This window comes from Mustela lutreola, chromosome 8 (genome assembly GCF_030435805.1).
Source record: "Mustela lutreola isolate mMusLut2 chromosome 8, mMusLut2.pri, whole genome shotgun sequence".
Lineage (NCBI taxonomy): Eukaryota > Metazoa > Chordata > Mammalia > Carnivora > Mustelidae > Mustela > Mustela lutreola.
The window spans coordinates 147058456-147082040 of record NC_081297.1 but is presented as its reverse complement, the minus strand read 5'-3'; the positions used below and the strand labels follow the sequence as shown (position 1 = coordinate 147082040).

Below are 23585 nucleotides of genomic sequence, written 5' to 3'. Positions count from 1 at the left end.
GATTTTATTTATTTACTTGACAGAGATCACAAGGAGGCAGGGAGGCAGGCAGAGAGAGAGGGAAGCAAGTTCCTCACCGAGCAGAGAGCCTGATGCGGGGCTCAATCCCAGGACCCTGAGATCATGACCCGAGCCGAAGGCAGAGGCTTAACCCACTGAACGACGCAGGCGCCCCCCAAATGTTGATATTTTGCATGAGTCTTCAGTTCAAATTATCTTCTCACTTCCGCTATGATTTTCTTCTTTGACATATGAATTATTTAGAAGCGTGGCTCCTTTTTCTTTCTTTAAAAATTTTTTTCACATATTTAGGTTTTCTCTAGATAGGATTTTTATTACTACCTTGATCCCATGGTTGTAGTCCCATGATTTCAAATCTTTTGAACTTAGTGGAACTTATGTTATGCCCCAGAATCTAGTCTATATTGGTGATCACATCGTGTGCAGGGGAGAGGAGTGTGTTTTCCGTTGTCGGGGGCAGTACTGTGTAAGCATCACAGAGGTCAAGGTGATAGGTAATGTTGTTCAGATTATCTATCACTTTACCAACTTCTTGTTGAGCCGGTCTTTTGGCTGCTGAGATAGGGTGCCCTAATCTCCGGCCATGATTATGGAAATGCCTACTTATCCCTCAAATCTGTTGCAGGATTTCTTCGTCCAGGTATCTAAAATCCCATTATCAGGTGCATTCCCATTTATGACAGCCACGTCCTCTAAATAAACTAACCATTTTGTCATTATAAAAAGGCCATCTGGATCTAGTAATACTGTCTTAAAGTCTGTTTTAGGTGGGTGGGGGGCTGAGTGAAACAGGGGATGGGGATTAAAGCGTACACTTGGGCGCTGGGGGACATATAGAATTGCCCAATTGCTGTATTATACACCTGAAACACTGTACGTTAACTGTACCAGAATCAAGATAAAAACTTAAAAATAAAAGTAAACCAACCTAAGTTCCTTAAAAAGTAAAGTCTATTTTATCTATTATTAGTAGAGAAACCCCGGGCTTTCGATGATCACTGTGCGTGGTATGTCTTTGCTTCTGGCCACCTTCAGCCTCTCAATAAACTGCACATGGTTACGTCTACCTTTCACACCCATCTGACACTATCTGCCCTGCCTCGTAACTGTAGAGTTCAGTACACTACCATTAGAAGATAATTACTGACACAGTTGGATTTAGGCTTACTGGTTTATTATTTTTTTGCTGTTTGTCCATTGTCTTTCTGCTCTCATGTTTATCCTTTCTTGCTTTCTTTTGGATTTTTAAAAACTGTTTGGAATTCACTTGAACTCACCTATTTTTGAAGCGGTTATCTTTTTGTATTATTTTTTGGTAGCTCTTCCAGGGCTATCATACACCCGTACCTTTTTAGTTTACTTGGGATGACTTCTGTCCCAGTCCGCATAAAAGGTAGAAACCCTGAACCCCTGTTAATAGTTAAGGACCTTTTCGTTCCTGTTGGACCCAATGCTACAGCTACTGTAAGTATAATATCTACCTCGATCATAAAACCTATAAGACAGCTTAATAACTTTTGCCTTAAGCAGCCCTGTTTATTTCTTTAAAATGAAGAGGGAAATGGATTCCTTTATATAACCCAAATGTTCACCATTTCCAGTGATCTTCATCATTTCTAAAATATCTAGGTTTCAATCTGTTCTCATTTCCTATCGCCTTGAAGAATTTCCTTTGGGGGGTGCCTGGGTAGCTCAGTGGGTTAAGCCTCTGCCTTCAGCTCAGGTCATGATCCCAGGGTCCTGGGATCAAGCCCCACATCGGGCTCTCTGCTCCATGGACAGCCTGCTTCCTCCTCTCTCTCTGCCTACCTCTCTGCCTACTTGTGATCTCCGTCTGTCAAATAAATAAATAAAATCTTAAAAAAAAAAAAAAGAATTTCATTTGGCATTTTTTTCTGCAGTGCAGGTTTGCCAATGAAAGGAATTCCTTAGTTTTTTTTTTTTTAATACCTAAAAAAAAGGTGTTTTTTAAAAAAATTATGTTCAGTTAGCCACTGTATAGTAGATCTCCAGTTTTTGACATAGTGTTCAATGATTCATTAGTTGCATAGAACACCCAGTGCTCATCACCACACGTGCCCTCCTTACTGCTCGTCACCCTGTTACCCCCTCACCCCACCCTCCAAAAAGTTTTGATTTAACCTTCAGTCTTAAACATTTTTGGCTGACAGAGAATTCGGGTTTTGACACTTTCTCCCTCCTCTGAGTAATGCAGTATTGTTCCTTTCCGACTGTTCCTTAGTATCGTATTGGAACAAGATATTGTTCCACTGTCTTCTGGCCTTCATAGTTTCTGCTTGTAAGTCAGGTAGCCTCAACTGCTGGTCTTCTGTTTCGTTTTTCTCTGGATACTTTTAAGATTTCCTCTTTGGAGCACCTGGGTGGCTCAGTAGGTTAAGCCTCTGCCTCTGGCTCGGGTCATGATCTCAGGGTCCTGGGATCGAGCCCCGCATCGGGCTCTCTGCTCAGTGGGGAGCCTGCTTCCCCCCCCCCCCACCTGCCTCTCTGCCTACTTGTGAGTCTCTCTGTCAAATAAATAAATAAAATCTAAAACAAAAAATATTTCCCTTTCATCTCTGGCTATCAGAAGGCCCAGTGTAGCATCCCTGTGTGTAGTTTTCTTTGTCATTTATCCAGCTTGGGGTTCACAGATGATTGAATGTGACAATTTATGTCTCTCACCAAACTGGAAATATTTTCAGCCATTAATTTTTAATTTTTCTTTTTTTTTTTTTTTGTGCTCGAGTCTCTCTTCTCTAGAACACCAATTACACATATATAAAATATTCTGATATTGTCTCACAGGTCCCTGAGGCTCTGTTCATATTTTTTTCAATCCTTCTACTCTTTATTTATTTATTTATGTAATCTCTACACCCAACGTGCAGCTCAAACTCATAACCCCGAGACCAGGAGTCACACGCTCTACATACTGAGCCAGTCAGGTACTCCCAACTTACTCTTTATAGATTGCGTAATTTCTATTAGGCTGCGTTCAAGGTCACCGACTCTCTTCTGTCATCTCCATTTTCCTATTAAACACAGCCAGTGTTTTTATTTTGCTTTTGGGGTTTTTCTTTTTTTTTCCCGGTAATGGAGATGACAGAGTATTTCAGATATTGTATTTGGCTTTCTAGAATTCTCCCTTTGTTTCCTATGATTTCTATGTTTATCTTTCACTGAGATTTCCTATCTTTTTGCATTTATGGTAAGCCTATTTTCCTTTACATACTGAGGATGTGTGTAATAGCTACTGTAGCATCCTTGAAGTCACTCCAAACACCCTTATCACTTTAAGGTTGGTGTCTGTTGATAATTTTAGAGTACACTGCATGTCCTTGGTTCTCCATATAATCATTTTCATTGTGTGCTGGACATTGTTACTACTACGTCACAGAGGCTCTGGGCTCTGCTGGAGTCAAGCCACAGACGCTGTCTATTGGGAGCGCAAACCTCAGGCTGGGTCTTTTATCCAGAGCTGGTGTCTGTCCCACACAGGTGTGGCTCAGCGAGCAGGCAGAACTTTGAGCAGAGTGCATGCACAGAATTCAGGCTCCCCCGAGCTGGCTTTCTCCTGTGTGGAATTCCCTACCCACTTTCTAGTGACTGTTGTTTTCCCAAACTCTGTCCTCTGTTCTTCAGGCCAAAGAGACTGTGAATTTCTACTGGAGATAAAGGCGCTCGAACAGAAGTGCCAACTTCACCCTGGCTCAGCTTCAAAGCTACATAATGGAAGCTCGTCTGTGCCATTGATTTTTCTAAGCATGGACTTCCCTCCAGAATCTGGCCTTGTTCGTTCTCCAGGGCCTTCAAGTCATTGCTCGCTTTCTTGTTTGTTTGTTCTTTTGTGTTCTTTCCAGAGCTCATAATGTTGTCTGTGAAAAGGTCAAGTCCTGTAGGCGCGATTCAGCCACACTGGACACAGAACACTTACATATATAAAACATGACAGAAACAGTTAAGGACCCTTTGGTTCCTCTCCTCTCTGAGGAATCTGGTATGTCTCCTGCCCATTCACTTTTTTGCAAAGACATTTCTACATATATTGTTCAAAAAGTGTAACACTGGGGCACCTGGCTGGTTCAGTGGGTGGAACACGTGGCTCTTGATCTTGCGGTTGTGAGTTCAAGCCCCATGGCGGGTATAAAGATTACTTAAAAATTAAAACTTCTTTAAAAAGTGTAATACTGGGGGCACCTGGGTGGCTCGGTGGGTTAGACCTCTGCCTTTGGCTCGGGTCATGATCCCAGGGTCCTGGGACCGAGCTCCGCATTCGGCTCTCTGCTCAGCAGGGAGCCTGCTTCCTCCTCTCTCTCTCTGCCTGCCTCTCTGCCTACTTGTGATCTCTGTCAAATAAATAAATAAAGTCTTTTTTAAAAAAAGTGTAATACTGTACAATTCATGAACTGCATGTAGGATGGGGGCCTTTCAGAGCTTTCCACAGTGAGAACACACAGCCTTTATCATTCTCTGGTTTTCTCCCTCCTCTCAATGTACTATTCAGAGACCCACATGCGCTGGGATACACGGATCCACCTTATTCATGTTTCCTGTTTGGTCACGTGGATGCAGCTTTTTGATCTGCCGTTTCTTCTACTGACGGACGCTCAGCCTGTACCTAATCATTTGCTCTGATGAGAACACCACCGTGATGCTCTTGCCCCGACCTCTTCGGTTCCCTGCCTGGACACGCGGTTGCTGGAGCAGCTTCACCTTCACCAGCTTGCTGAATTGCTCTCCGAAGTGATTGGACCAACGGGTACCTCCGCCGGCAGTGGAGAGAAGTACCCGTTCCCAAAATAAGAACAATGGTTATCTATGGGCAGGAAAATTTCAAGTGATTTTCACCTTCTCTTTCTACACTTCCTGTCACTGAGTTTCTTCTCCCTTCTGAGCAGCGGTTCTTACAACACAACACAGACCTTTTGTGATCAAACCAGCAGAACTTGCCCTTCCTCTCCCAACCTCTCCATGTCAGGGAAGACGCCGCCCTCAGCCGCCGTGTATCTCAAGATGGGAAAGCTGGGAGGTGCCCGGACTCTCTCTTCTGTCCCCTCCTCGCACCGGCCTGTGTCCTGTGCACACTGCTTTAGCCCTCGATACGCTTCTTGGTGCATTTCTTTGCTTATCGACTCCCCAAACATTCTGCAAGCCCCTTGAGGGCGGGAAGTGCATTCTCTTGTCTCTGTATCTGTGAGACTGGGGCTGCCTGGCCCAAAGCAGGTGCTCAAAAGCACACAGGGGACTGCAGAGTGGGTACCGCCTTCTGTACTGTACCAGCGAGAAAAGGCTCGAGGAACGTACCCTGCTCACCCACCCAAAGTGGTGGGGACAGAACCCCCAGAGGCAGAACCTTCTGACTTTGAACTCCCTGTGCAGGCCGAATGACTGGCCCAGTGCCACACAGCTGTGACTCTCCGCTGGCGGCAGAAGTGAGGGTGCCCGGTCCTGGCTCCCCGCACTGTGGCGGCAGCCTGGCTCTCTCTGGGGCGCACCAGCCACTTGCTTTGCCATCGACTTTCATGTTCTGGACGGGATTCAATAATTCATTGCGGATATCAGCTACAAGTTCCGGGCAGCCTGCCTAATCTCCGGAGTCACTTAAAATCTTGGTCGTTCCTGCAAAAGTGAATGTTTGAACAATTTATTCCACGTGTCCTGTCAACAGAGACACCCTGGAGTCCTCATTTCCACATCACATTTCATGGTGTTACGCTGGAACGCGCCACACGTGCCTGCCGCACACTAGTGCCGCAATCGCTCTCCTCTGCCGCGGAACTGACGGGGAAATGGTGCTTTGATACAAGGAAGGGTGACAAGGCCACGCGGTGCTGAACCTGGGATTCTGCAATTATCGCTCGCGAAAGGGAGATGGTTATCAAAGCAGCCGTAGGAAGACGTCTCCGGGCTGCCTCTCGGAGTCAGGAAATTTGAGACCTATGTTTCAGTGCCGCGCGCCACACCGTAAACCCTTCTGCGGAACGCACGGACTTGATTTAATGTCGTTGTTAATTCTGCTGTTCACAGCGGGGTGTTCTTAAGGGACCCATCATTTTTATTTCAGGTTGTGTTTTGTGTCCCCCCCCCCTTTCCCTGGTAACGGAGCTCTGAGGCTTTTCTGGGCTTGTGCTGAACTGTGGGAGCACAGACCCCCTCCCCGGGGCAGGGGAGCAGACGGCAGGCAGCTTCCCCAGAGGCTGGGGCTGTGTCTCCGCTCTCCGTGCCAGGCTGGGGCGGGTCAGAGCAGGAGGGCTGGGTTTGAAAAAATAGAAAAAGGAAGAAGAGGAAGAAAAGAATAAGGCTTTGTGGCAGAACAGGAAAGAAAGGAAACCCTGGTCACTTTCCAAGGGCATGAGGGGACCGCTCTGGTCTGGGTTAGCTGAGGGCACAGGAAGGAGCAGGACAGACAGAGCAGAGTTGGGGGCAGGGAGCAAACCAGAACCAGGCCACCCACAGCAGGGACCCAGTGGACGGAGACACCTGCCCTTCGCCGGCCTGTGACCCCGCATCGCCAGTCTGCTGTCCTCCAGCCTCCGACCACAAGTGATCTGATGCCACAGAGCCTTCCTCCCCCAGGGAAGACATGTTCAGTGAGCAGGAGGGACCCCTTTGCAGCACCCTGTGACCCTGAGGTACCTCCTCTGGTCTGGAGACTTGAATGGGATCAGTGTCCTTATGAACTGGACGGATGGCCAGGACCCAGGGGCGTCATGCTACAACCGTGACACAGGACGGATCCGTGTCAGCGAAGTCTCAGAGAAGGTAGCAGGACACTCTCCCATTCTTGGGTCCAACCAATCCTTGGGGGGCGTGTCTGCCGTCCACAGACAGGTGCCGGCAGACGGCCCCAAGGTCACATGTCCCCATCTTCAACGACAGAGAAGACGGGACAGGAGCGGCAGAGCACACCAGCAGGTCAGGGAGGGGAGCAAACACCACGAGGGTGAGAAGAGGGAGCACCTGCTTGCTCCAAGCTCGGGATGGAGCCCGGGGCACTCCCGGGACTCACACAGGCACCGTGGGGGTCAGCACCGCGCCCCGGGCCTGGACAGGCGGATGGGACATCTGCAGTGGACGTTTGTTCTCTGTGCCCCGCAGCCCTCCCCTCCCCCGCGCAGCAAGAGCTCGGGGCGCGTAGCACAGCGTCTGATATGTCACCGACACTCGGTGAAGGGTGGCGGGAGGCCTGTCACATTCCGTCTGTGCCCCCGTGCCCCAAGCCCCTATGCTGAGCCCTAAACCCCAGGGCGGCCCTAGAGGAAGTAACTGAGGGTAAAGGAGGCCATGGGGGCGGGCCTGGGTCTACGGGGGTCAGCGGCCTTGCGAGAGGAGACCACAGAGGGCTGGCTCTTCCCCAGCTCCCCCGCCCTGCCAGGCACCGACACCAGGGGAAGGTGGCTGCGGGCAAGCCAGGAGGAAGGCTCACACCTGAACCTGTCCGCGCAGATCTCGGGCTTCTGGACTCCAGCCCGTAAGGAAGAAACGTCTGCTGCTGAAGCCCCTGCCTGTGCTGCTGTGGGGACGGCCTCCGCAGACGGACACGCTGGGGGCGCCAGCCGGTCCTCACCCCAGCCCAGGTGGGGGTGGGGCACACGGCTCAGGCCCAGGCCAATCAGCGTGGACCTGGCCACAGCCACGGCCAGGGTGGGCACGGGACCCAAGCCTGTCCAGTCAGGGTGAGTCTGGGGGCTCTGTGCTGGGAATGTGGAAGCACCTGCCTCCGCCGAACCTAAGCTGGACACGGGGGGCTGCCTCTCCCCGCGTGGAGGGCTCAGCCCGCCGGACACTGCAGGGCTGGAACATGACCGGGGCCTCTCAGCAGGCTGACTGCTCTACGGCCCCAAGTCTCTGCCCAACCATGGTCAACCTCCCCCAGACAAGTTCTCAGAACCCTGCCACAGCGACCTCGGCCTCGGATGTGACACCGGCTCTGGTGCCAGCCAAGGCTCGAAAGCCACACGTACTTGAGCTGCCGCCTGTCTGCCCAGGAGCACGCCCTGCTCAGCCTAGTAAGGGAACGCGGCACCTGCCGGGGCGCTGCGTCCCCAGAGCTGACCTCCCGCCAGCCCGACACCCGCCGAACCATGCCGAAGGGCCAAGAGTCAGAACCTGGGCTGTTTGCTGGAAGGTTTGCTGTAAGTTTAATGGCAAGTTCACAAAGCACAAGGAGCGTGAGAGCGCGCGCGGGGACACACACACACACACACACACACACACACACAACTTTGATGTGGCATTTCTCACCCTAGCGGAGTGTCCGGGCCACCGTCAGGGGCTGCGGAGGCATGGGGGGCAAGGTGGGGCCCCCGAGAGGGTCTGGCACTGCCTCTGGTGAAGGGTCCGCCCCGCTCACCTACATTGGGTGCCGGCGCTGAGCTCCCCATGGGCCTCAGGTGCCTCAGGGGTGCTGAAGACCTTCTCGTGGTACTCGATCAGCAGTTCGGTGAACAGGTTCAGAGGCACGAGGGCGCTCAGGGAGGACGCCCCCTGAGACGGCCAGATTAAATTCAGCCCAAAGACGCATGCCAGGTTGGAGCTGTTCATTCTGTTAAAAATGCACTCCCGGGACACCTGGAGGAGGACACACATGAGACCAGGCGAGTGACGGTGGGTTCTGTGCCAGGGCCTTGTGCAGCCAGCACCCTGCTCTGGGCCTCAGTTTCCCCGTCTGCAGAAGGAAGGGCTTGGGCTTGACGCTTGAGGGCCCCTCTGGCTTTGTCAATGAGCTTCTTCTGGAATCTCCTTGGCATCAGTCTTGTCTTCTACTCCAAAGGACCGGGAAGGTCTCCTCGGGGCGGCGGTGGGGGGGGTGTGCCTCCAGGACAGTGGGTGCAAAAGCACGGTGTGCAGTGTCACCCAGCCAGAGCACGTCTCCGATATCCACACTTTGGCCAGTGAGTCGGGCATAGTCAAGACGGACCGGCATGCAGGGGTCACTGGAGGACTGGGGGCGGTATGGGGGCAAGAGCCTGCCTTACAGCACTTAGAACCCCAAAAAGCAGGATACGTCACCCATCTTACGGATGGAGACACTGAGGCCCAGAAGGTGCAAGGGACTTGCTCAAAGTCATGCGGCCAGTAGGTGGCTGGGGATGGGGGGCATCAGAGGGCATGGCCTGATCTCTTCCCTGCCTCCAGGGTCCTGGGGGTGTCCATGAATCAGAAGTAGGCAATGCAGAGCCTCGGGGGTCACAGGAGAACACAGAACTGGGGGGGTTGGGGAGAGCTGCACTGGGGTGGATGAGGGTGCCCAGACCGCCCAAGCCTCGTCTCTGGGAGGCACGCAGCCCCGAGCCCCTGCAGGTGTCCCCCGGGGGCCAAGGCTACGCAGCGCCAAGCCCCAGGGGACATATTAAGGCCAGCAACATGGCAGAGGACAGAATAATAAATCCATCTCTAGTTCATGAAAAAGTAGAAAAAAAGATGACGATCACTTAGTTTCTGGCTTCTGAGAAACAAGGTCAAGTGACAGAGAGGGAGAACGAGGTAGCTTATTTTTTTACAGTGATCTCTACGCCCAACATGGGGCTCGAACTCATGACCCCAAGATCAAGAGCGGCCTGCCCTACCGAATGAGCCAGGCAGGAGTACCCAAAGTTTATTTTTTAAAACGAAGAGGTGGTCCAAAAAAAACCCCCCAAAAAACAAAATAAAACAAAAAACCCAAAAAACCAAGAGGTGGTGTTTGATGAACTTCAACAGGTGACACTGGCCCTGCCCAGAGGTCCCTCCCCTCCACTGGTCATCACATTCCCAGGCCACCTGCCAGGCAGCAGGGTTCCCGCACAAGCCCCAAAGACCCAGGCCGGCCCCCCGCCGTGGTGTCACCATGCCCCACGGCCAAACCAGCCTCATTCACGCCAGCACTGCACTTGGCCTGCAAAGGGCCCGGAGGGATGCGCATTCCAGGAAAGGTCGGATGACAGAGGGTCGTGGGTCTGGAAGCAAAGGGAGTGACCTCAGAGACTACTCCTCCTGCCTGAGGCGCGGGGAGCTCAGCCTGGACCCCGAGCCAGGACAAGTGCTTGCCTCACTGTTCATTTTCTCACCCCATGTAGGGGCTGAATGGCAGCTCCACCAAACAGACGTCTCCCGGGAACCCGAGGATGGGACTGACCTCAGTCGGAAACAGGGTCCCTGCAGAGGTAATCAAGGCTCTCAAGTGAGATCATCCTGGATTACCCCACTGGGCCCTACACGCAGTGACAAGCATTCTTGTAAGAGGAAGCAGGACATCTGTAGAGAGGGGACCAGGCCGTGTGGGGACAGGCAGGAGCGAGGCGGCCACAAGCCAAGGGATGTGTGAGCCACCAGGTGCTGGAAGGGGCAGGAAGGACCCTCGCCTCGAGCCCCCGTGGGAACACGGCGCTGCACACCCCGCGATTCTGGCCTTTGGGCCTTCAGGACCGTGACACGTTTCCATTGTCTGTAGCCGCCCATCGGTGGCACCGTGTCACGGAAGCCCCAGGACACGTGCGCACCCGGTGACTCACTCCTCCCTCAGGAACGGCCTGCTCTGTCCGCTCACTGTGCATCGGGCTCGGTGCCCTGGCCTGGGGACCCTGCTCCTCCCTCCAGACAGCCCGTGTGGGAGACAACACGGGAGCAGGGGACCTCAGTCAAGAAGTTCCCATCAGTAAGCGAGGGCAGCGGGGGGCGGCAGGGGCGGGCAGAGAAGCAGAGCTGTTGCCTGGTCAGGCCTTGAGGTCCTGCGGGCCAGGGAGACCCTAGACCCTGCTCCGTGTGGGCACCGTGAGCGGGACAGGCCGCTTGGGCCAGGCACAGAGCTTGGGCCTCCCCCGTCCCCTGCCGCCGGGGCCCCGCTTTGCCCACTCACCTCGTGCAGGAAGCCCATGAGGTAGCTGAGGACAGCGCGGTTGTGTTCTGGAAGGCTCTGCAGGATCTGGCGGCAGCGGGTCACCCGCAGGCTGCTCTCCACACCTACAACGGGACGGGCCCTCCTGAGTCCTTCCCAAGGGGACGGCACGGACGGGCCTCCTGAGTCCTTCCCGAGGGGACGGCACGGACGGAGCCCTCCTGAGTCCTTCCCGAGGGGACGGCACGGACGGGCCCTCCTGAGTCCTTCCCGAGGGGACGGCACGGACGGGCCCTCCTGAGTCCTTCCCGAGGGGACGGCACGGACGGAGCCCTCCTGAGTCCTTCCCGAGGGGACGGCACGGACGGGCCTCCTGAGTCCTTCCCGAGGGGACGGCACGGACGGGCCCTCCTGAGTCCTTCCCGAGGGGACGGCACGGACGGGCCTCCTGAGTCCTTCCCGAGGGGACGGCACGGACGGGCCTCCTGAGTCCTTCCCGAGGGGACGGCACGGACGGGCCCTCCTGAGTCCTTCCCGAGGGGACGGCACGGACGGAGCCCTCCTGAGTCCTTCCCGAGGGGACGGCACGGACGGGCCTCCTGAGTCCTTCCCGAGGGGACGGCACGGACGGGCCCTCCTGAGTCCTTCCCGAGGGGACGGCACAGACGGGCCTCCTGAGTCCTTCCCGAGGGGACGGCACGGACGGGCCTCCTGAGTCCTTCCCGAGGGGACGGCACGGACGGGCCCTCCTGAGTCCTTCCCGAGGGGACGGCACAGACGGGCCTCCTGAGTCCTTCCCGAGGGGACGGCACGGACGCAGGGAGGAGACCAGCTCTGAGGACAGACTGTCCCGGTGTCGGGTCTGGACGCCTCCCTGACGCCCGGGCCATGAGGCTGTTCCCCGCAAAGCCCCCCTTCTGAGAGCTCCTGTCCGTTCTTTACCCTGGAACTGCGGCTGGGACCTCCCCGAAAGCGCCGGAAGCCGAGTCACTCACTTCCTAGCGGGAACGGTCTAGCCCAGCAGTCCACGAACCACAGCCTGTGGGCCGCGGGGCCCCCGTTCGTCAGTACAGCTGGACGGACACGGAGCCACCCGCTCCGTGTGTCCGTCTGTGGGGCTTCTGCAGGACGGCGGAGCAGAGGATGGCAACACGGATGGACCCGCAGAGCCTGAAAGATGGCCTGGCCCTTGCCAGGAAGTTCGCCGAGCCTGCTGCAGACGGACATGACCTGTGACTCCCGCGGCTCGGGGCCCCATGCCCTCCGGGTCTGGGTGAGGCTGTCCCGGACTCAGACCCCCCACTTTCCTTGGAACGAAACCCTCCACTGGGCTCCATAAGCTGCGAGTCAAAGCGGATCCACAGCGACTCCACGGGCACCCAGTGTGCTCCGCGGCAAACACGCGTGTGCACGTCCCGCTCCCCCAACACGCCCACCTCCTCCGGCCAAGCCTTGGGCAGGGCCACCATGAACACCCTGTGCCTTCCAAACACAGCCACTGCTGAAAGGCAGGGACTTCCCTACCCGTGAATGTTCCTGTCGGCCTCTTAATAGAAGCTCTTCTTTTGTGAACTCAAGCCCTAGTGGGTTATGTCAACGGACAGTTCCCGTGAAGTTAATATTCCCAAGAAACCAACGAGCTTGGAGGCTGCCCTCTTGGTGCCTGGACGTCAGCTTCCCAGCCTCAATGTCATCTTTCTACGAATTATAGTCCCAGAGTGGGTCCTGGTACCAGGTCCACAGCTCACGACAGTCCCTTCGAGAAAGAGCCCTCGGGGGTGAGCAGGAGGGAGCCGCCTGCGGACTGCCCCAAAGCCCTTTTTGTGGGCCATGAGCCATGTCACGTGTTTTATGCACATTGAATCCTCAAAGCAGTCCCCTGTTCCATACCAGTGAGGAAAGTGACCTCAGAGAGGTTAAGTGACATGCCCAGGGTCACAGAGCTACCACGTGTGGACGCCCAGACTTGGAGCCACATTTGCCCGGCTCTGAGCCACTCCTCTTAACCTCCTCACTGCAGACCAGACGGCTGTCCCGGCTATGATTTTCCCGTGCCTTGGACACCGCAGGCCACCCAGAAAGCCCATTCCTCCTGGGCACACCCCGGAAAGCCTTGTTTTCACATCCGTGCAAGGAGAGACCCATCCCACATGAGTAGGGCTTCTAGATGAAACAGAGGACACCCAGCGAACTTTGAATTTCAGATAAACAGCAACTCTTACTTACACTATAAAAGCAATCATTGTTGACTGGAAATTCGAACTGAGGTGAGCGTCCTGGATTTTCTCATATCACTAAATCTGGCTGGGGGGGGGGCCTCCCCCTTCATTACAGAGCCTCGGCCTCTGCCCTATTGATTTGGGGGCTGGGGGTGGTGTGTTTACACTGTGAACTTGTGTTATTTCCATCATAATTGTTAAAAATTTTCAGCAACTGCCCCAGCCCAGCCCTGCCCCCTGGTGCAAAAAGGCCAGAGGGCGTCAGCCACACCGCCAAGCCCTCCGCTCTGTCCTCTGCCAGGGCCCCCCCTGCTCTCCTTCGGGGGAAACACCGACGCCCACCTTGAGACACGCTGCCTCTGTGGGGTTCTGCCCCCGCCTTGGGCTGATGACATGCCTGTCCCTGCAGTTAGCCTGGCCGTGGTGGCCTGGCCTGGCCATGGACACCGTGGCCCACCGTACCAGACTGCAAGCAAACCCTACCCCCCCAGACTGGCCCTCCGCGGGCACCCCTAGGACAGGCACCTACTGGTGATCCCGAGAATCTGCTCATAGGCCCTGAAGGTCAGCAGCGGTTGGGGCAGCTCTCGCAGGAAGGTCTTCAGGATCACGGCGGGGACGTGGATGTCTCCATAGTCATCAAAGTTCACCGGCTTCCCTGGACAGAAAACGTCATATCTGGGTCATGACGGGGTTGGGGATCCAGCTTCACGGGGGGCTCAGACGCAAATGCCTTTAAAAACTCCTGTGGGGAAGAGCTTTCCTGGAGCCAGGCGTGTCCCTGCCCCGGGTGTGCCCCTGTCATCTGCGGGCTGGGACGGCTGCGGCCCGCCCTCCTCTGCTCTCCAGAGGCCTGGGCTATTCTGGGGCTGAGGTGGGGCGGGGCAGCTACTCTACCCTGGGATTTGGGACCCTGGCGCCTTGGAGAGCGGTGGAGGCCGGTGTGGGGCTGGTGCTTACAGTGAGGGGTCTCTGGGCACCAGACTCACCTTGATTGTAGAGCCTCTGAATCTCGCGGATGGTGTGGACGCTGGCCGATCTCCGGAACAGGCCCTCAGTGCGGAGTCCTACGGAAGGAAGACCTCTAGGCATCTCACAGGTCCCAGCACATCAGGTTTCTGGAACATTCCCTGACTTCTGCTCACACATCACCCTCCTGCGGCTGGCAGGGCATGCTCTCCAGCCGGGTTCATTCCCTCCCACCCCCACCATCCACCAGCACCACCTTTATTCCTCGAGCTGCTTTACTCCCCAACCCCAACTAATGGTTACTTCTGAGGCCCCCAGAAGGGAGACTCTCGTCAGACAGTCCTGGGGTCCAGCCCAACTGTGTTCATCCAGCCGCATGACCTCAGAGAAAGCACACAGCTTCTCTGAGCTTGGCCGCCCTGTCTACAGAGTAAGGCCACGAGCCCGGAGTCTGAGGGCCGTAGAGAGGATCCACAGGACGAGGCCCGTGTCCAGAAGGCTCCACAGGTGCTGCCTCCTCGTGTTCCCAGCGCTGTGTCTACACGGCTGACCCGTCTGGTGTGGTAGCCACTGTCTGCCCAGGGTGATGTAAATTTATATTTAAGTCATAAAAATTAAATAAGATTAAAAATCCAGTGGCCCAGCATAGGAGGCATCTAGGAAGTGTCGATCGGGCTATTGGCACCCGCAGCCAGAGGCTACCATGTGGGACCCAGCAAACAGAGGATGCGGCCAAGTCATCCGGGATCGCACTGGGCTCCTCTCCCAGTCTCTTCTCCGTCCTGAAGCCGAGAGAGCTCGTCAGCATTCTACGTCCGACTCCGATCCGTCTCCATGGAGCCCGTCCCCATCTCTGCGGGTTAGTTTCCCACAGGCACCACGGACCTGCACAGTCCAGCCTCTCCTGCCCCGCTGCCTGCTCCACACCCCCGCGCCAGCCTCCAGTCTGCTCCACACTCCTTACTACTCCCGGCCTTCGCATGTGCCGTTCCCCCGTGTGAGTGGCTGGTCCCTCTTTTTTCCTTCTGGGAGACTGCAGGCGGGGAAGTTCCGAGACGGCTTCCCGTTCCTGGACCCTGTGCTACAGACACTTTCTTCCTGGTATTCATTCAAACACTAGTCCACGTGCTCCAGAGAAGGGACTCTGCAGAATTCAGGTCCAAGGCAGCGAGCTGACCCTAAAAAATGGAGATTATCTGGGGCGCCTGGGTGGCTCAGTGGGTTAAGCCTCTACAGCTCAGGTCATGATCTCAGGATCCTGGGATCGAGCCCCGCATCCGGCTCTCTGCTCAGCGAGGAGCCTGCTTCCCCCTCTCTCTCTGCCTGCTTCTCTGCCTACCTGTGATCTCTGTCTGTCAAATAAATAAATAAAATCTTTTTTTAAAATGGAGAATATCTTGGGTGGGCCTGACCTAATCAGGCAAACTTTTAAAAAGGGACCAGATTTTTCCTGGCAACAGAGTGCTGCAGCATGGAGGCTGGAATCCGACAGATGGGAAGGTCTGTTGGTGGAGGGGGAGGGCACAGGGGAAGGGGAAAGTGTGCACCTCTACAAGAAAAAGAACTGACAGCCCCGAGTAAATGGGCATGTCTGCATGAACGGAATTGGGCTTACAGCCTAACGAGCGTGGAAGTGGATTCTTCCCCAGGGCCTCCAGGAAGGAACGTAGCCTTGCCAATGCCTGGAGTTTCGCCCTGTGAAGCCCCAAGCAGACTGGCCCCCGAGCACCCTGATTTCTGACCTACGGAAACTTCAAGAATAAATTCATGCCATTTGAAGCCACTAAGCTTATGGTCACTTGTCATGCAGCAGAGGAAGCTGGTCCAGTGACCCTCAGCCCAAGTGTCCAAGCTCAGGTCCCCTGATGTCCAGGACAGCTCAACCCCGCCCGTGGGAGCACCTGGTCGTCACGAGTGTAGTGTTAATGGAGGAAAACGTCACGGAGTCTCTTGGTTCCCACCACGAGCCCCCAGAACAGGGGCTGGGTGTTGCGGTTACCATGGCAACCCCAGGGCCTCCATCCGGGCTCGAGACGGAGGCGCCCAATGAGCACACGCTTAGTCATGTACTCGCTCAGCAAACACATACGGAGTTCCCACTCTGGGCTGGGTTTCTCGTTCGATTTCATACTAAAGGAACTGATAGGTTCGAACCAAGGAGACGCCATCTCACAGTTTCTGACTTGCGGTCGTGAAGCACTATCTTCTGTGTGTTTCCGAAAGATGGAGCAGACGGGAAGTGCCCCCAAAGTGGAGACCATTCCAAACGACCACCACAGCGTCCTCCGGCCCGAGAGGGAACACGCAGTCCTGAGCTCGCCCGGTCACGGAGCACCGGGGAGTCAACAGTGGCCCCCACGTCTCGTCTGATGCAGCCTGCACCCCCCCACCCCCGGCACCTGCACCTGCCGGTCCACCCCCCGCCGGCAGCCTGCCCCAGCCACAGAACCATTCTCCCCGAAGGCACCTGCCCCACTGGGGAAGGCACCTGCAAAACCATTACCTGTCGCGTCATCATTTATGGGGGGCTCTATGTGTATCGCGGCATTTAGGCCCCACAGCAACCCCGTGCTTCAGGTACTGTTACCAACCGCATTGGGCAGATGAGGAGTCAGAGGCCCAGAGAAAGTAAGTAACTGCCCAAGGTCACACAGCCAGTCCACAGTGGAGCCAGGATTCAGACCCAGACGGTCCACATGCCTGAGCCCAGCCCGTCCTGGTCGGCCTCCCGGTGCGGCTTCCACCCCTCCAATTCCCCATCTGCAGGGTGTGCAGGACAGGAGTCGAGGCCCCCAGGGATGTGCACCCAGAGGTCCTTGTGCCCCAGGCGGAAGCCAGCTCTCACTCACCTTTCTCTCTCAGGTACGTCACCGTGAACCTCAGCACAGGAGGGATGAGCTCCCCTTGATTTTTGTCCTTGAGGCTGAGGGGAAAGAAGAGGAAGTAAGTGCTTCCTGGGCCCGACAGGAGACTCTGGTCTTCTCCATGCCGCGGTGAAAACACAGGACTGAGGAGCCATGAAGGGGGAGATGCGGTCTCGGTGCTCAGAGAGTCAGTGTTCCGGGGCCAAGAGAGAATGCCTGTGACACAGGGGAAACCTGGGGGCTGGGGGGGCTTCCCATGAGGGCAACTTCTGAGTAGGCTGTGAGGGATGGGTAGGAGCCCGTGGGGAACCAAACAGGGAAGGGCGTTCCAGGCATAGGGGAGTGCACAGGGCGGGCCCAAAGGCATGGGATTCAGCCGTGAGGACAGACCCAGGAGACCCAGACCAGATGCTGACCCATCAAACACCACGTCGGACACACCGGACATGCCGGACACGTCAGACGACACCCGGCCTCTTACTGTGCTCATCTGACAGAGATTCGCCACACAAGACAACTTGAAAACACAGGTAGAAACATAAAAGACTGGCCCTCCCAGACAGACAGACACACAGACACACAGATACATTCCACCCCAGGTGGCAGAGTTAGCATCTGAGGCCAGAGCCGCCCGCACCGAGCATTCCACTGCCCCCTTTCCTCCTGTGTCAAATGTTTTTCTCTTTCCTCATCTGCCGGACGTTCTCTCCCGGAAGGCAGCATCCTTGGGAGACTGTGTCAGACGGAGGGAAAGAGCTCCGAGGTCAGACACACCGGCTGGAGTCCTGCTCTGGCACAGTTTAGCTGAGAAGAGCAGGGGCCTTGCTCCTCTTAGAGAACACGTTGTCCAAAGGTCAGTTAGGTTCACTCGGATGACTGCGGTGGTCGCGTCTTCTAGACGCTGGTTTCCCACCTACCGGTCGTTCAGAGCAGGGTACGGATGTCTCCGCGTGGAGCCGTGTCTGCTTCTTTCTTGGTTCTACTAGATTTTCCTTCGTGTATTTAAAAACTCGGTTACTAGCCCATGCACTTTTACATTTATGTCTTCTTTATTATTATGAAATGTCCCTCTTTGTCCCTGGGCTTATTTCTTGTTCTGAAACCCACTCTGCCTGATATTAATACAGTTCCTCCAACTTTCTTTAGGTTGGTGGTTGCACGGCTTAAGTTCTCCATCCTTTTACCTTTTAAAAAATAAAGTTTATTTAAGGGCACCTGGGTGGCTCAGTGGGTTAAGCCTCTGCCTTCAGCTTGGGTCACGATCCCAGGGTCCTGGGATGGAGCCCCGCGTCAGGCTCTCTGCTGAGCCCCCAGGGAGACTGCTGCCCCCGCTCCCACTCTCCTGCTGTGGTCCCTCTCTCACTGGGTCACTCCCTGTCAAATAAACAAATCTTTTTTTTTTTTAAGATTTTATTTATTTATTTGACAGAGAGAAATCACAAGTAGGCAGAGAGGCAGGCAGAGAGAGAGGGGGAAGCAGGCTCCCCGCTGAGCAGAGAGCCCGATGCGGGGCTCGATCCCAGGACCCTGAGATCATGACCTGAGCCAAAGGCAGAGGCTCAACCCAGTGAACCACCCAGGTGCCCCTAAATAAAATCTTTTTTAAAAAAACAAGGCACCAATAGCATCCACAGGCCTCCAAGTGCCCCGCGCTCCGTGGGCAGCTGGTTTCCCCGTGTCTCTGCTGAAGCTCTATGTCCGGGACGAGAAGCAACAACCCAGCCGGCTGAGAGGCCCTGATGACAGCCGCTGCCTTTGTGAGTCCTGTCGTCATAGGAACGTGGGGGGACAACCCCCACCCTTGTCCAAGGCTTGGCTTCCCGTGTCCCTCTGGAGTAGAGTCCGGACAGTCCCCTCTGCGTCCCACGGAGGGAGGAACACGGTGGACGGATGAGCGGCTTCTTCCTCCTCTTGCTTCCTGTGGGAGCCACACAGAGCTCCGCCCTGCCCTGAGGTGCGGGGCCCGAGGCCAGTTTCTCAGCCTCCCCAGCCTCTGTCTACCCAGATGGAGAGCAGAGCTGCTGGCACCATTACCGCCCCGCCGGGAGCAGCAGTCAATGCTGAGGTTTGTGGAAGGCTTGGTTACATTCTGAGTCAAATATACTAACAATTCAAATCACTGGAATGCCAGGGCCTGAGTGGCCTCCCAGGCCAGATATGGGCAGCTCGTTTCACGGGAAGACACGGGCTGGGGACACTGCAGGGACCGGCCCAAGATCTCCCAACTTGACAGCCTGGGTCTGTTCATTCCAAAGTCTGTGCTAGTTAACATTTCGGGGAGGGGTCCCCCCCCCCCCCGAGACCTGTAAAATAGGCCGGATGGACACTGGCGAGCGGCCCAAAGACCCCCTTGCCTAAGCTTAGCCCATATCTCCTCTTTCACAAGCGGGCTGTCAGGGCAGGGAGGGGCCCGGGGTCCCAGAAGGGGAGGGGTCCGCTCGCAGTCGTGGGGCCCCCCCGCCCAGACATGCCTCCTCGCCTGGGCATTCAGGGTGCACTGACTCCAGCCGGGCGGCTCGTGGTGAGCAGCAGAGAGGGTCCCGGCGGTCCGTTATTCCTCTCGACGGCACAGAAACCCCCGCTGAGGATTTCTCCTCCATCCCTGTCCCCAGCTGCTGGCTCGGAGAGGGGCCCACTCAGCCCACTGAGTCAGGGCGGAGAATGACCTCTGCCCAAGAGGTTCTGGATAAAAGGTGCTTCCTGACCAGGTGAGGGGGGAGTGCCCAGGCCAGCAGAATCCTGTCCTCCCATGACCCGCCCTGTGCATCCCCAGGTGTGCAGGCCGCGGCCAGTCTCCGCAAGGGGGCACGGAGCATTAAACCCACACCCTGAACTCAAGTTCCGAGGCGCATGCCAGGCGCAGGGGCTCTCGGGGGCACAGTGCTGTTCCGGGCCCGCAGCCCCCAGAGGGATTCCCAGGGATTCTCGTGCATAATTCTCGCGTGTAGCCCCTCCCCTTGGGGGACGTGCCCCGAGTTATTCAGAGCATGTTTCTTCCCTGGTTTTGCATGCAAGGAACACAGAAAGGAAGAGAGACTGCAGCATTGTAGAAATAGCATGCACAGGGAGGCACGGCCGGCCTGCCTCGCCGGGACCCCGGCTCTCCCACCCGTCCGAGACGGTCCTTCATCTCTCATCCCCCTCCTAGCTCTGAAAGCAGGACGCTGGCTGCAGCTCAGCTCACGTCGCTGACCTGAGGAGGTCTCAGCCGCAGAGGGGGCCGGGAGGTCCCGGGCACTGGCAGAAGTGGGGAACGCAGGTGGAAACCCCAGGAACCACAGCGTGCGGAGGACCAATGTGCACCAGCACGCCCACCCACCACCGGGACTGCGGGCTTCGTCCCTGGGCCGCACTGGGACAGAAGACAAAGCAGACTCAGAGAGGGAAATTATGTTATCTGAAGCCAGAGAACTGAGGGTTCAAATCAAAATTCGCTTCCGGAGTCCTGTACCCAGAAAGACCACAGCTTCACACTGTGGGTTGGGGGGTCTGGTGGGGTTAACCCACCTCGGCACAGCTGGCCCCTTAGGGAGGTGAAGGAAGAACTGGAAAGTTTGCCCCCAAAACTCTAATGGGGTGGGGTGTCTAGCAAGTCAGGCTAGTTCTCATGTGACTGAGAACCAGAGTCTGAGGGACGCCTGTTCCCCTCCGCACAGGCCATTCCCAAAGAGTGGCAACTTCTGTCTTCTGGACAGCCCGTGGCGCAGGAGACCAAAGACAAGTGAACCCAAGCACGCAGCGAAAGAAAAGGGAAAGCCGGACGCCCATCATCTGTTTCCTCGTGAAAGCAGGCCCTGGCTCAGCCAAAACCTCCCGCTCTGGGAGAGACGCAGCTGGAAGAGACACGCGGTCCTGCTTTCAGGGGACCTCTGAATCTGTCACCCCCAGGTCCCATTCCTGCAGATACGAGAGGAGGCGGAGAGGTGGGGTTAGGGGGAGCACCCGCCCTTCTCCCATGAGTCTGAAGATCCCAAAACCCCTGTGAAGGAAAGATTCGCTCTGATCCGACACAAACTTTTGCAAAAAACAGAAGGGCCATGAAGCTAAGTCAAAGACACCACAATGGAAGGTGGCCGCAGGCCCGTGTTTCTGAGGAATACAGGCACCAAGTCACCCACAAAATACCAGCAAAGCAATTGAGCTACATGTGAAAAGATGATCTACCACAAACATCCTAGAATACAAGATTGATTATTATGGTTTACTCCTAGAATACAAGATTGGTTCAACACAAAAACCAATTGATGTCATCACTATATTAGCAAAGGACAAAAGCAGGGGCGCCTGGGTAGCTCAGTGGGTTGGGCCTCTGTCTTTAGCTCAGGTCATGATCTCAGGGTCCTGGGATCGAGCCCTGCATCGGGCTCTCTGTTCAGCGGGGAGCCTGCTTCCCCCCGACCCTGCCTGCTGCTCTGCCTGCTTGTGATCTCTGTCTGTCAAATAAATACATAAAATCTTTTAAAAACAAAAACAAAGGACAAAAGCTATGTGATCTCAATAAAGGCAAAAGAGGCATACGACGCAATCTCACATCTCTTCTTGGAAAAAAGAAAAACAAGACCCGACCACTCAGCAAGCTAGGGATGGAAGGGCTTCTCCTCCAATGGCAGACGGTGTCTATGAAAACCCTCAGCTAAGATCACATTGAATGGGGAAAAATCATAGCCACTTCCCGGTAAGAACAGGAAAAGACAAGGATGTGCGTGCTCTACCCAGTGGAGGGTCTGGTCAGTGCGATCAGGCAATCAGAGGAAATAAAAGGCATCTGGAATGGGCAGGAAGAAGTAAAACTATTTCTATTTGCAGATGACATGATCTCGGATATAGCAAATACTCAGAATATTCACAAAACATCTATTAGAACTAAAAACTGATGTTGGGCAGCAGGATAGAAGGTCAGGGTACGAAAATCAACTACATCTACTCGTTAGCAGTGAACAATCCAAAAAAAGGGAACGCAAAAAATTTCATTTACAACTGCATCACAAAGAACAAAATACTTACATAAATTTAACAAAAACAGGTGCGAAATACAGAGACGGGGAGCCGTAGAACCTCACGGAAAGAAAAGGAGAAGATCCACCTGTGAGGAAAGACTTCTCGTGGTTCACCAACTGGAAAGTGTGGTTTGGGGAAGACGGCCGTGCTCCCCGAAGGGATCCGCAGAGACAGCACAATCTCCGCCGAAATCCCAGCTGCCTTTTTACGAAACTGACAAGCTGATTCTGAAGTTAATTTGGAAATGCAAGAGTCCCCAAAGAATCAAAAACATGTCGAAAAAGAAGAACAAAGTCGGGAGACTCACATTCCCGACTTCAGAACTTAGTACCAAGCGACAGTACTAAAGACAGTGTGGAACCAACATGGGCTGATGGATGAGAATCAAGCGTCCAGAGATAAACCCTCACACTCATGGGCAATCGGTTTTTGACAAGGGAGCCAAGGCAATTCGGTAGCGGAGAGAATGGTCATTTCAACAGGTGGTCCTAAGTCTGTGTGGAGTCATCAGGGAAGGCTTCCTGGAGGAGGGGAAGATGAAGGAGAAATGAGAGCCGGCAAGCCGGGCAGCGGGGACTGGTTCACATGGTCTGCACGCCTTGTTGTGAAGCTGCCCCGGGCCTGGAGCTAAGGAGAATATGCTTTTAGCTCCACTTACGGGGAAAGAAACTGGGGTGAGTTACGTCACTGGCTTGACTTCCCCAAGCTGGGACCTGCATCCCCTCCGTTACCCAAAGGAGGCCCTCATTTAGCTGCCCTCCTCCCCATACCCCACAGCTGCCCAGCGGGAGCTGTACGGAACGCGCACGTGCCTTTCTCCCTCTTCGGGGATGGCGAGGAGCAAAGCTAGCTTGACTCTCTGTCTCGCCCTTAATATATTAACTTAATTAGCTTGTTCTAAGGTGATAGCTTTCTGTTGTGTGCTTCTGAACTTAACTCAGCAAATTAACATTTGTGAATAGGATTTGGTTATGAATTTTAATGACTTCCATTCATTCATAGTCCAAACAAATTACATATTTGGTGCTCTATCTAATATGTTTATTGCCATTTTATTGTAGTCATTTGCAATGAAACAGCATAAAATATTAATTTAAAGAGGCAATCCCATGGATTAGCTCTCAAAGTGGCACACACGGCGTGTTCTTCAGAGGCTGTCCCGGGATACTCATTGTTCCCTAAAGCTGCAATGAACTGGGGACGCGGGGCCGGCTCGGTCGGTTGAGCCGATGACTCTTGATCTCGGGATCGTGAGTTCAAGCCCCGCGTTGGGTGTCAAAAAAGAAAAAAGTACAACGAACTGATTTTTAGTTACAACTGGCCCCAGAACTGGAGTGAATAGAGGCCTTTGTAAAGGACATCTCTAACACCCGTCTTTGGTCTGCTAACGTACGCTGCCCCACAGACCAGGCTGAAAGCGAGAGGGGACAACAGAAGCCTCAGAAGTACGGAGCCCACCTGGGCCCCTGTGGACAACTCCCACCTCCTTACCCACCCCTCCTTACCCGTGCCAGCCCCGCCCTCGGCTCGACCCCCAGCCCCCAACCCCCCGCGAGCCAGCGCCAGCCCCCGTGGCGTGCTCTGGGAGCCGGGTGACCGCACACCTTCCTCCCCCACACACTTCTCCCTGCCGGCTCTTAGCTCCCTGTTCCTGCTGCAACCAATTACTAGGACACGGCAGTTCCGAACGGTTAGAGC

At 55.0% G+C, this 23585-nt stretch overlaps 1 protein-coding gene across 10 annotated transcripts in view; it reads right to left on the bottom strand.

The window, feature by feature from the left end:
* The window catches only part of ARHGAP8 (Rho GTPase activating protein 8), a 66351-nt gene that overhangs the window by 1317 nt on the left and 41449 nt on the right, over positions 1 to 23585 (bottom strand). For 6 of the 10 annotated variants that reach the window (XM_059187229.1, XM_059187232.1, XM_059187228.1 and 3 more), the window contains 5 exons: positions 16875 to 16948; positions 14046 to 14123; positions 13586 to 13714; positions 10859 to 10962; positions 8375 to 8592 (listed from right to left, as the gene is read on the bottom strand). In XM_059187229.1, coding sequence (XP_059043212.1) covers positions 8375 to 8592; positions 10859 to 10962; positions 13586 to 13714; positions 14046 to 14123; positions 16875 to 16948 — 603 coding nt within the window. Of the gene's footprint in view, positions 1 to 32; positions 5641 to 8138; positions 8593 to 10858; positions 10963 to 11832; positions 12051 to 13581; positions 13715 to 14045; positions 14124 to 16874; positions 16949 to 23585 lie in introns of those variants that run through there. The other 4 variants (XM_059187233.1, XR_009357008.1, XM_059187235.1 and 1 more) reach the window with 4 other exon arrangements.